The sequence below is a fragment of the Cantharellus anzutake genome, assembly GCF_015039405.1.
Source record: "Cantharellus anzutake strain C23 chromosome Unknown EI90scaffold_112, whole genome shotgun sequence".
Taxonomy (NCBI): Eukaryota; Fungi; Basidiomycota; class Agaricomycetes; order Cantharellales; family Hydnaceae; genus Cantharellus; species Cantharellus anzutake.
This window is the reverse complement of record NW_024067062.1, coordinates 121441-135077: the sequence shown is the minus strand read 5'-3', so window position 1 is coordinate 135077 and position 13637 is coordinate 121441. Positions and strand designations below refer to the sequence as shown.

The window sequence follows — 13637 nt, the reverse complement described above, 5'->3', positions numbered from 1 at the left end:
TTTGACAAAGTCCATCTGGACTGCTTGATTCATGGATTAGGGGGACCCATGTTTGACCTCAGAATAAGACTCTGAGATGAAACTCTCCTCAGAGGAGATGAGGGCATGTTCCTCGAAGTTCTCAACATACTGATGAGAACTTTCATCAAAGCCTCTGCCATGTTGAATGTGACAAAGAAGTACTGCAATGTTAAATATGGAGTGGAAAAAGGCTTAAAACAGTTCTACTTAGAACTGTCTAAAGCAGCATCCCAGATGGTGACACTGCCAGACCAGGCATCCTTCAATGCCAGGTTTCTAAACAACATTCCCCTTGAATGGAAGAGGGAAATGATTGCTCATGACAGAATCACAGTGGACTTCTCCTCAAACAAGGAGATGTTAAAAGCAATGTCTCGTTTAGACGAGATAATCGATGGGCTGAAGATGTCTTCAGCCTACAAATTGGGATATTACACCCAAACAACCACCATGGCAACCACAAGCCATGGTAGAGCTCTCCCATCAGGAAAGAAGGCTGAAGAGCCCAAACCCAGATGGAAAGAGGATATATCCTCAAATAATTCAAGGAAAACTGACCAAAAGTCAGTTCCAATTTGCGGCAAATGCAGCAAAATAGGGCAAACAAAAGATTGCCCTAAACATCATGCTATGAGCAACGAAAAGCCAAGGCGCATAGCTGCCATGGAAATTGTGAACACATCAGCAGAAGAGTCAGAAGACTCATCAGACAAAAAACCAGAGAACAACTCTGGTGACTCCGGAGCATCAAGCTTCAAAGTAGAGGACCCATACAAGGGACCTCAATACTCACCCAATTCAGAGGGTGAGGAAGTTAACATTAGGACCATAAAGATGGGCCCAATGTCAGTCATTGACCATGATGACATAAATTACAAAATCAAACTGGCCATTGTTAGAACTGGGCGAGGGCAGACGATTCTGGAGGGGAACTGGAGACTTAGCAAGGAGGGACCTTGGCCTCAGTGACTCATGTGGGGCACTGTGCCATTGCTGTTTGTCCTGTCAAAGACCTGATCGAGACGAAGGAGTGTCTCCGTGGCGGAGGGCTTCGGCCTCAGCAACTTATGCCAGGAGCGCTGTGCCAAGTAAACATGTCCGTGCCCTAACTTACTAACTGGCAACCAGAACTGAAGGGGGTAAACTCTAGTTGATTTTATTACTGGAGTGTAACCTATGTACAAGTTAAGTATATATAGTTACAGCGAGGGTGGGTCCGCAAATGGTGGAGCTGAGCGGAGCGGAGCTAACGGGGTTAGACATTAGCCAATTGAATATTACCAACGAGTCGGGTTATGGGGTTAACGGAAAGGCAGGCGATAACCCAGAAATGGAAAGGAGGGATAGGCCCAAAGGTGGGCTTTGCAGGGCAAGCAAGTGTATTGTCCAGTGGAGGTGGGAGTGCACTAGCGGATGTCGGAGCTGTCCGGAAGCTTTCGGGGCTCCATACTTAGGGAGGCATAGGTAATAAATTGAAAGGAGGGGGTGGTGACCATTGAGGGGTACCGAGGGGATTGCGGAATACGGGAGCTCCGAGGTTAGTGAAGAAGGAGCAGAGGTGGACTGGAGGGATCGGAGGGATCGGGAGTCGATGGCCGGGGATGGATATGACATGTCCATTTGGTCCTTAATTTCAGAGGCAGTGAGCAGGAAGTCTCTAGGGGGCACTTCAGGTCGATTTTAGACTGAAGGTCCAAAACAAGTATGTACAAGCACCTGTATATAATAGGGAGACGAAAGCACAAGGAAATCAAAGGGGGTCCAAATTGGAACAAAGGCGTCCAAACAGGTCAAAGTGATGACAGAAGGGGATCAGTACTGAAGGTCATAGGTTAGAACCTGTGGTACATCCAAAAGGAGATAGGGAGGGCGAAGCCCAGAGGGGCAGGAAGATGAGGTGAAGTGGGGATGATGACTAACTGGCTAGAATGGAGAGAAGCAGCAGTCCAAATAAGGATGAGGGGAAAGCGTGAAAGATACATTACAATTGGCAAAAGTGCTGAGTATGATCCATGGAGCTCGGGTTGCGGAGCTTACAGAGGTTATGGAGGCAGGGTTGAAAGTCCAAGGAATGTTGGCAATGGTGTTTACATAGTATGAGGTCACCAATGCAATGGACTTAAGCCAAGGTGGAGTCAAAGTCCAAGGTCGGGACTAAGACAGGATCTCGGAGCGAAGGTATGGGCAGTGTCTGAGTACAAGGTATGGGAATGCGGCAGAAGGTCGTAACTTGGCAGAGGTTTGGCAGAAGAGGGTTGGAGGGAGGAGGATGATGAGAGGAGTGAGGAGTGGAGTGGAGGAGGAATGGTGTCAGGTCCGAAGGTGAGTATTGGAGTGGATGGAAGTAGGGTAGGAGAGTGATGGAAGGGTGGAGGTGACGTGAGGAGTGAGGAGGAGTAAGAGGAGGAGGGTGGCGAGAGGAGTGATGTTCGGTCCGAAGGTGAATATTGGAGCGGACAGAGATAGGGTAGGACTCCGGAGGTGATGAGGATGAGGGTCCGGGAGTTGGTTCAGGATCGGGTATGTATGGATATTACAGCCATGGCATGCCAGTTAGAAAATATTGGGGAAATACACCAAAGTACCCAAGGAAAACAAGGAGAAAGGGAAGAAGGACCAAAAGTCCATTGAAACCCAGACCCCCTTGTTTGATGTGAAATTCTGCATCTCAAAAGACACAGGAAAATATCCTGCAAACAGACTGCTCTCAACAAAGAGAATGCTGACAGCTCACATAAAAATAGCAGGTGTAAAAGCCTACATGCTATTTGACAGTGGGGCCAAAATGGACGCAATATTGCTGGACTTCATCCATGCAGTCCACATCCCAATCCTCCAATTGGAGAACCCAGTCATCCTCCAAATGGGGACGAAAGGAACAAGATCACAGATCTTGTTTGGAACAAACATGGACATTGAGATCAACGGCCACATAGAAAAACACTATTTTGATGTGATTAACATCAACAGATATGACACCATATTTGGTGCCCCCTGGTTAAATAAAAACCAGGTAAGCTTAGACTTCCAGTCTCATAAAGTGAGAACGGTGAACAAGGGTAACATAGACACCCTTGGAGTCAGTGAAGACTGTGCAATGAGATCACATGGGTGGAAAACTCGAGCAAGGCCTTGAGAACAGCCAAAAAAGAAGCCTCCCTGACAGGGAGGCAAGACAAAAACACACCTCAGGGTAATCAGAAAAAAGCACCCTGAAGGTTGGCCCAATCCTAGTCCAGAAGGACTAGAACTCCCAGACATACCACATCTGGAAGGTCTCTCCATGAACAGCCCCGAGTTCGAAATACTCAGGGAGTGGTGGAGAGAGAAATTTGAAACCATAATGGTGCCAGCGCCATTAGAAATGCCTCCCTTGAGGGAGGTGAACCATCGAATCCCATTGAAGGATCTGAACAAGAAATTTCGGGAAAACACCCTGAGATGTCCTGCAGCACTACAGGAAGCACTAGCAACCAAAATAGATCACTACATGAAAGCAGGATGGTGGTATCCCACAAGCAGCGAGCAAGCATGCCCACTGCTGTGCATCTGCAAAGCAGATGGATCTTTGTGCACGGTAATTGACATGAGAAATCATAATTCGAACACGATTCTTGACATCACACCAATGCCAGACATGCGACTGATCCAAGAATCAGTCACCAGAGCAACATACCAATCCAAGATCGATATGTCAGATGCTTATGAACAAATACGTGTCGATCCAGACGATGTTCTCTATGCCCCATGGGACATACAACTCAAACACAATGCAGCAGGGGGCTGCAACACTCCCTGTACTTTCCAGCGCATGTTGACCTGGGAACTATGAGGAGAAGTAGGCAGATGCCTACACGTCTGGTTCAACGACATCTTCACCAGCACAAGCTCAGTGGAGAACCACAATAAAGCATTATTGTGGTTATTTACTCGCCTCAAGGGGGCAAAGTTCTATGTAAGCCAGAAAAAATTCCAGCCATTTCCCCTGATCCTAGATGTTCTAGGAAGCCATGTGGATGAACAAGGCATCCACACTGTAGGTGGGCACAGCTGGTACTGCACAAACAAACCAAATATCATGATTTCCCCATCCCAGCACATCCCCACTTCGCAAAACACATCATACACGTCCTCATATACTATTCCTACCCTTCCATGATTTTTCCCTATTTTTTCAGACACATTTCCAGTCCCCACAGACCAAATTCCCACACCCACCCAGCAGTGCAGCCACACTCAGATTGGATTTCACTTATCTCAGCAACCACTGGACCGATTTGGACGATATTGATACCGTTGGAAACGCGTCATTTAGGAGTATTAGATCCATGATTAGCGGGAGTTTATTGGCGATGGATAGAGTTGGGTATTTTTGGTCAGATACCATTTATTGCTTTATTATTTTCTTGATTATTGTTTTCCCTCCCTTTTTCCGATATTGATTGTTGCCGATATGACCCACCTAAGCACATGGGACTCATCGGATATTTTTATTTGATCATTTCTCATATATACCTGTACATGAGGATGTATCTACTTTTTCCTTTGGACTAGAAACTACCAAGTTTGCCCCTCCCAAGCTAGTAGGTAGTACGACCAAGAATACGATTAAGAAGACCTCTGGATCAGTCCTTGCCTTAGTGTCACCCAGAGAGGTGGGGTAAGAGATTGATTGGAGTACACCATGCACTGCACCAGACCATATTTACCATTACCATTACCCCTTTTCCCTGACCTGTTGGATACCAATCCAGTCCCTGTCCTTTCCTGTTTTCCTTCTGGGTTAGATCCCTAGCCTGCTTACAATGCTCAAGTGGACAAAATGGAGAAAATCCGCAACTGGCGAGAGCCAGTAGACCACACAGGAGTCCTACGATTCCTGGGAATGGTAGAATATCTATTGATATTCATGCCAAACGTCAGTGGCTACACAGGGCCACTGCAAACAATCTGCTCGAACAAGCAGATATTCAGGTGGACGCCACTCCACCAGAAATGCTTTGACAAGATCAAATGTCTCACATGCAGGGCTCCAATTCTGAAGCCCATCCAGTGGAATCCACTGGAAAACCTCTCAGAAGAAGAGAGAAGTAAACTCCACATCTGGGTCATAACAGACACATGCCCAGTGGGCATGGGTGCACTAATTGGACAAGGCGAAAAGTGGCAGACCTGCCGCCCTGCCGCATTCATGTCCAAGAGGCCATGAATTCACAGTAATCATGGATCACAAAGCCTTGGAATATTTCAAAGCGAAAAACCACAACTCAGGTAGACACCTGAGATGGCAAGCCTTTTTCACAAGCTTTAATTGCAAATAAAATACATGGAAGGTCACAAGAACAAAGTGGCAGATGCACTTTCATGGTACTATGACTTGTCAACAGATGAGGATCTGCATTTTGATGACTACATGTTGGCAGATATCCATCTGGATAAAAATGCAGAAGACATCATCCCCGACAGAGTCGAGGAATATGAAGAACTGCTGCTAAGCAGTACTCTGAGTAAAAACTCAGAGGAAAAGAGACTCACAGCAATACACACAAGAAATACCCTAGAGGAAGCTCTAGGGGGAGCACCCAAAATCTGGGAGAAATTATAATTCCAGAAGAGAACCTTCGAAAACAATTCGAAGGAAAAGACCTCATTGAGTTAAAATCTGGATACATGCAAAGCCAGATCCACCAGGAAATCCTAGAGAATCCCAGGAATTTCAAGAACTTCTCCACAAAAGATGTGGAGAAGAAGGGACAACCCAAATAGTAGTCCTGAAAGGGAACTACAAAAGGAAGTCCATTCGAGGAATAATCCTTGAAAACATCCATGAAACACTTGGACACCTAGGGTCCAAGAAAACAGTGGAAACCCTCCATCAATATTTCTGGTGGAAGTCAGGAGAAATCCTGGACTGCTTCACCCACTCCTGACCCTGGAAACACCATGGTCATCAATAGCCATGGACTTCACAGGTCCATTCCCAACAAGCTTGGGATATGATTACCTTGGGGTAATCATCTGCAGGTTGATGTCCAACGTCCACCTGATTCCAATAAAAACAACAATGAACACATTAGAACTGCGAAGTTGTAAGACTTCACAGTCTACAGATCGAGACTGAAAATTCACATCAAAATTTTGGTGCAAACTACACCGAATACTCGGTGTACAGTTGAAATTCACAACTGCATTCCATCCACAAGGTGACAGCCAAGTGGAAAGAATGATACAAAAAGTAGTACAGATACTACATGTGATGGTCAGACCAGATCAATGCAACTGGGCAGCAAAGCTGTCAATGGCAGAATTTGCAATCAATGCGAGCTCAAATGCATCGACAGGATTTGCCCCATTCGAATTAATCTATGGCCACATGCCAAAGATGTGCCTAACAGCACCACCCTCGGACTTACCTGGGAGTGAACAACTTCGCCCAAAAGGTGAAGGAAAACTGTCATATCCGTACATACCCGATCCCAATCCGACTCCTGGACCCCCATCTTCACCACCTCCAGAGTCCTACCCTACCGCCGTCCATTCCGATATTCACCTTCAGACCTGACACCACTCCTCCTCTCACCCCTCATGCCACCTTGACCCTTCCATCCTTCTCCTACCCTATCTCCATGCGCTCTGATACTCACCTTCAGACCTGACACCTCTCCCCTCCTCCACACCTCTCTTCCCTCTCTTCCCTCTGACCCTCTTCCGCCGACCCTTCGCCTAGTTACAACCTTCTGCCACTGTCCTGTACCCTATACTCGGACACCACTCATACCTTCGCTCCAAGATCCCGTCATAGTTCCAACCTCGGACTTTGACTCCACCTCAGCTTAAGTCCATTGCATTGGTGACCTCATACCACGTAAACACCATTGCCAATATTCCTCGGACTTCCAACCCCGCCTCTGTAAGCTCCATAAGCTCCATGACCTCTGAGCTCCATGGATCATATTCAGCACTTTTGCTGTCTGTAATGTATCTTTCGCGTTTTCCCCTCATCCTTATTTGGACTGCTGCTTCTTCCCATTCTAGCCAGTTAGTCATCATCCCCACTTCACCTCATCCTCCTGCCCCTCTGGGCTTCACCCTCCCTATCTCCTTTTGGATGTACCACAAGTTCTGACCTATGACCTTCGGTACCGCTCCGCTTCTGTCATCCCTTTGTTCCCATTCGGACACCTTCGTTCCGATTCAGACCCCCTTTGTTTTTGGTTCCCTTGTGCTTTTGCCCTCTCCATTATATACCGGCACTTGTACATACTTGTTTTAGGCCCTTAGTCTAAAATCTACCTGAAATGCCCCCTAGAGACTTCCTGCTTGCCGCCTATGAAATTAAGGACCAAATGGACAAACAGCAATGGCACAGCGCTCCGCTTGAGTCACTGAGGCCAAAGTCCCTCCTTGCTAAGTCTCCAGTTCCCCTCCAGAATTGTCTGCCCTCACCCAGTTCTTGTCAGGGGATGCACATGCTCGCGCAGGATGCTCCAATAACCTAGTTGAGATTAAAGCTGGGGGAAAGGGACATCCCCATCTTAGGGTCAGCTATATACATGTAGAGTCCAGCAATAAGGAAACCAAACGGATTGCCGATAGAATCACATGATCACAGAATGTTCCAGAACAATGCCGGAGATGATCCGGGCCACCGGGGCTTAGGTAAGTGGAGTAGATGGGAATTACTGGCATACTTCCCACGCGCATATGCGCAGCTGGCATAGGGTCCAGGGTCGTTACTGATCCCTGACAGTTCTAACAAAAACCTAATGGCAGCACATGATGCAATAATACACAATTGTGCTGCCCAAACAATCCAGGCAAATAAGAAAAGATGCCTGGACCTGCCTTTGAGAAAAGGCGAGCTTTGACCGCAACGTTGTTAAACTAGAAAAGGGAGGAAACTAGATAAGAGAAAACCGCATCCGTTGCGCAATGCAAAGAAAAAAAAAAAAAAGAAAAAAGAAAAGATGAATACATGAATATGAACCAAAAAATCTAATGAAATTGTTGGGGGGGACTAAAGCTCAGGCAGCACCTTGGCGAGGAGTCGAGAAGACCCTCGAGCCAAAGGCTATTGACAAAGAGCGTCTAGAACCCAAATAAGCGTTGAGAGCAACGCTGGCTACTAGATCTACCGGGTAGTTCCGATGGAACTAGGCAGTTCGCTGAACTACCACACAGCCTGCAAGCTGCAAGCCCAGTGTCCCCAGAAAACGACTCGCAGAGTCATGGAGGTAAACCCACTACCACCTAAATATCCCCCCCCTGACAGAGATGCCACCAAAATAGACACTCCCCCTTAATGAACCACTGTCTGCAGCCCCGCTTACCCCAGAAGATGAGAACACACTGGAGGCCCTCTTCTCAAACAAGAAGAACCTCCCCAGACAAAAGCTGGCCACCGAAAGCCCAACAACCATACCACCCCAGCCTATTACCACAAAGGCCACAAGCGAGGACGACGACCTCTGCAGCTCGCCTGATGGGCCCCCCAGTCCCCTAACAATCAGAAACTTGAGGTACATGACCACAAATGCAAGGGACACATTACAACTAGACACAAGAAAGCACGCTAGATCCCCGACAGCCACCAAATTACAAGGACCGTCCAGAGCGCCTCCTAGAATCCATCTCCACAAAAAATCCATCATGAAATCAGGGACCGGCACCCAACTCTACCCCGGAAACCTGGACGCCCCCCAGGATGTCTTCACAATGGCGAGTACGAACGAGAACCAGAGCGAAAACATGCTCTGATCAGACATAACTCCCTCTGAGTACCCCCCCTCCTGGCACCCAGTAACCAGCGCTGAGGACATCAACGAGATGCAAACCTAGCCATGTATGAGACCGCGAAAGCAGAGAGACCAAAAGACGGAAAAGAGGACTACAACTGGATCGCCCTCGGACATGACCTCGAGAAATTCGTAGCACATGGACTCCGCCCATCCCGCCTGCTAGAAGGAGCTAACCCAGCCAGAGCTGAAGAATGGATGCGCACAGAAGGAGCTATCCTGGCTGTGCCACTGGATGCGGCCTACAACGAAGAAAATGCGTGCAACTTCCAAACTAATATGGAAATCTTCATTGAAAGAGCCTTCCCGGACCAAACAAAGAGAGTAAGAATCATTCCCCCCTTCCCTGCTGAGGTAGGAAAGAAAAACTACGGGCAGTACGCCCAACCGTGGGGCTTCCTAGTCCAAGGTCTTAACCCACCCTATGCCGACCTCCTGGTCAACGAACACCTCTGGATATGCCGGAAATTTGGGTTTATAGCGATAGACCTGAAACTTAGACCAACAACCTTTGTCGCCTCATTAATTGGTATGAGCAAAAGACTCAAGGATGAGGAGGACATCGTCACAGCCGTCCAAGACACAATTGTGGACACGAATGGGTTATTCCTCCCATTCCTAGCACAAATGGACATGACATCCGACCAAGTCATGGATATCGTAGACAGTGTCCAAGCCACCCCACGAGGATATGCCCTGAATGGCAAAGACACCGCAGACAACATAAACGAAAAACGGAAACCCACCACGGACAGTGCAGTCACCATGTGGGAAATCCATGTGCAACCCCCCCTCAGCGTGCTAACTGACACTCGAGACTCCCTTCACGACGAATGGATTCAGATATTCAAATCGGCAACCTTTGTAGGGAAATGGACCCAAGCAGGCACAGCTTTCAACTACCATAGACTCTGCCACACTGTTAGAACCGGTGGAAACAGACGACTCCGGAGTGGAATCGGAGACTTAGCATGGAGGGACCTTGGCCTCAGTGACTCAAGCGGAGCACTGTGCCATTGCTGTTTGTCCATTTGGTCCTTAATTTCACAGTAGGTGAGCAGGAAGTCTCTAGGGGGCATTTCAGGTCGATTTCGGACTAAACCAAAACGAGTATGTACAAGCGCCGATATATATAATGGAAGGGGCAAAAGCACAAGGAAAACAAAGGGTAACCAAATCGGAACGAAGACGTCCGAACGGGAACAAAGGGTAGAAGGAGTGGAGAGGTACCGAAGGTCATAAGGCAGGACCTGTGATACATCCGAAAGGAGGTAGGGAGGGCGAGGCCCAGAGGGGCAGGAGGATGAGGGGAAGTGGGGATGATGACTAACTGGCTAGAATAGGAAGAAGCAGTAGTCCAAATAGGGATGAGGGGAAAACGCAAGAAATACATTACAAGTGGCGAGGGTGCCGAAGGCGATCCGTGAAGCTCGGGGGTTGCGGAGGTTACGGAGGTTACGGAGGCAGGGTTGAAAGTCCGAGGGATATTGGCAATGGTGTTTACGTAGTATGAGGTCACCAATGCAATGGACTAAGACCGAGGTGGAGTCAAAGTCCGAGGTAGGGACTATGACGGAGGCTCGGAGTAAGGTACGAGTGGTGTCCAAGTGCGAAGTACGGAACAGCAGTGGAAGGTCGTAACTTGGCGGAAGGGTGGCGGAGGAGTAACAGAGGGAGGAGAGAGGGGAAAGGTAAGGAAGAAGGAGTGGCGGAAAGGAGAGTAGTCAGGTCCGAAGGTGAGTATTGGAATGGATGGGGGAAGCATAGGAGGATGACGGGAGGGCGGAGGTGTTGTGAAGGGGGAGCGGAGTAGTAGGAGGGTGGCGAGAGGGGCGGTGTTCGGTCCGAGATGAGTATCGGAGCGGACGGAGATAGGGTCGGAGAGGTAAGGAGGAGGTGTGTTGCCAGGACCGAAGGTGAGTATCGGAGCGGCAGCGGTAGGTTATGACTCCGGAAGTGAAGAGGGTGGAGGTCCGGAAGTCGGGTCGGGGTCGGGTATGCACGGATATGACACACACCTGCAAGGCTATCGACCACTCCTTTCACGTATGCCCAATACACCAACACTGGGCATGGAAGGAACGCTACCCAAAACATGACACCACCTCAAGGCGAGGACGTGGATATGGTAACTACCAACAAGGACCCAGCTGGAGATCACAGGGCCCCTCGCAACAAACTGTGGGCCCGCCCCCGATCCCATATGACCGCCACCCCCATAGAGGTAACAGCTTTGGCCAATACCCCAAACGAACTCCACCACGAAACCACTACTGAGAAAAAAAAACATACAAAAGAGTACTGTTAACCACACTAGAAATAATAACAAGCATTATCTAGCTGCCCAATCATACTCTCACTGTAATATACAAAAATGTCATCGATAAAAATAAGGAACCTCAAAAGCACAAAGCCCAAATTTACTGAGCCCCGGCGACAGGAAAGCCTAGCGCTAACCCAACCCCCTGGCAAATCGGCTGGCAACTGAGCCAGGGACCTCCATATGCCCAAAAACAAAGATCACTAACAAAGCCCAATCACAAGGTCATTGTCAACTCAACAACGGCAAACTTGCCCTCGGTGCCTGGAGGGTGGAATGTTTATCCCGTTTTACAGAAACCCAATGAAAGATACCGAGGATCGGAAAACGGACAATCCCAAACCCCAACTAGTCCACTCCGCCTGAGAGGCGGCAGAGACCCAAAAACAGTCTCAGGACAAATCCAGATAGCAGCCCTCAACATCAAAGGCGCAAACAGCAACCGCACGAAGAAGAAATGGACCTCGATCACTAACATGATGATTAATCATAAAATTGCTATCATGGCCGTTTCTGAGACTCACACAGATGGTCCCCTAGCAGAAAACCTAGAACACAGACACAAAGACAAATTCCACATCCTACACTCTCATGACCCTGACCACACACGAGCAAATGGGGTTGCACTAATAATCAATAAGAACATGATTAGAAACGACCCAGAAGGGACAACGGACCTCATACCCGGCCGAGCCCTCATGACTACGGTAGAATGGCCTGCAGGCATAAAGAATAATATCATTGCAGTATATGCCCCAAACATCAACGGAGCCGGAACCAACAATGCGAACTTCTGGAACACACTAGCCACCCGGACAAACGGCCTCCCTGTCAACATCATCCTCGGGGATTTCAATGTTGTTGAGGAATCCTTGGACCGCTTCCCCCCGCACAGAGATGTGGATAGCGCAGTAAATGCCCTGAAAACCCTAATGGAAGATAAAAGCCTAGAAGATGGCTGGTGCCTAGCCAACCCCCCACCCACAACGAACTTTACCTTTGGGCACACATTGGGCACCCACCTGTCACGAATCGACAGAATCTACACATCAGGTGAACTTTACAATAAGGCCCTAACATGGAGCATCGAAAACTCGGACTTACCAACAACAGATCACCAGATGATCATGGTCACTATCCATGACCAGAAATCGCCTTACATAGGCAAAGGGAGGTGGGCCATTCCAGACTACCTCATAAACGACGAAACCTTCCTCACAACTGTCGAAGAGTATGGAAGGAACACCCTGAAGGAAATCGAGGAAAGTGAACCTCCCACACATGGCAGAATCCAAGCCAAATTCCCAAACTTCCTGAGGGAGACAGTAAACCTAGCGCGCAAGCTTGCCAAAGCGAAAAGCAGGAAGATAAACTCGACGCTAGCCAGACTAGAGAAAAGACGAAACAAAGCGATAGCCCAACTTCATGTGAATGCACACCACCTCGAAGAAAAACAATACCAAATAATGGCCCTTACCGAGAGAATCCGAGAAGTCGAAAATACCAAACAAGCTAGAAACAGTACCACAGCAAGCATGAACAGAAAAGTGTACGCTGAATCCATTAATAAATATTGGTGCAACTGGGGTAAAGATAAAAAGCCGAGAGACACAATACATGAAATGAAAATCCCGCAATCAAACCCAACCCAATACACTACCGACTCCTCCGAAATGGCAACACTAGCAGCAGACTACTACAACTCAGTCCAATTAAAAGACCTAAATGCCACCCCCCCTGAAGAAAGAGAGACACAGATAAAACAACACCTATCAAACCTCCAACACATCTCAGACACAACAGCTGCCCCCATGACCACCCTAATCAGTTATGAAGAGGTCGCCCAAGCCCTGAAACAGTCCCAAACGGAAGAGCTCCAGGCCTGAACGGCATCCCAACTGAACTGTATAAAAAGCTCAATGAAAGATGAAAAATAAAAAAGAACGACAGTCACGGCATTGACATCATAAAACTCCTACAGAGAATCTACAACAATATCGAAACAAGTGGCTCTGCTGCCCCTGAATTCACAGCGGGCTGGATATGCCCATTTTTTAAGAAAAAAGATAGGAGGGAAATCGCAAACTACAGACCCGTCACAGTACTAAACGCCGAATACAAAGTCATGACTACCGCCTTAATGAACAGACTAGCCCCCCTCGCCCCATCCCTGATAAACAGATGCCAAGCGGCCTTCATAAAAGGGTGAAGCATCCATGACCAGATTGATCTTGTCAACCGCATGATCGACCTATGCGAAATCATCGGCCAGAACGGGGCCATCATTGCACTTGACCAAGAGAAAGCCTATGATAGAATCAGGCACGATTATCTATGGCGAACCCTCGAAGCAATGGGGATCCCTCAACCCACCATTAGAACCATCAGAACCCTGTACACAACCCCGAGAACATCAGTCATCCTAAACGGCATCATCAGCAAACACTTCCATGTTAACCGCGGAGTGAGACAAGGGGACCCACTGTCCTGCCTGCTCTTCA

The 13637-nt window shown here is 48.2% G+C and overlaps 1 protein-coding gene across 1 annotated transcript; it reads left to right on the top strand.

Moving 5' to 3' along the window:
* Positions 1 to 8861: 8861 nt before the first annotated feature.
* On the top strand, positions 8862 to 13022 carry EI90DRAFT_3134040 (Endonuclease/exonuclease/phosphatase; the record flags this gene model as incomplete). The annotated part of the gene is made up of 2 exons (XM_039064628.1): positions 8862 to 9680; positions 11433 to 13022. 2 exons carry the CDS (start codon positions 8862 to 8864, stop codon positions 13020 to 13022), a joined length of 2409 nt encoding a protein of 802 aa, XP_038909335.1.
* Between the last annotated feature and the right edge of the window lie 615 nt (positions 13023 to 13637).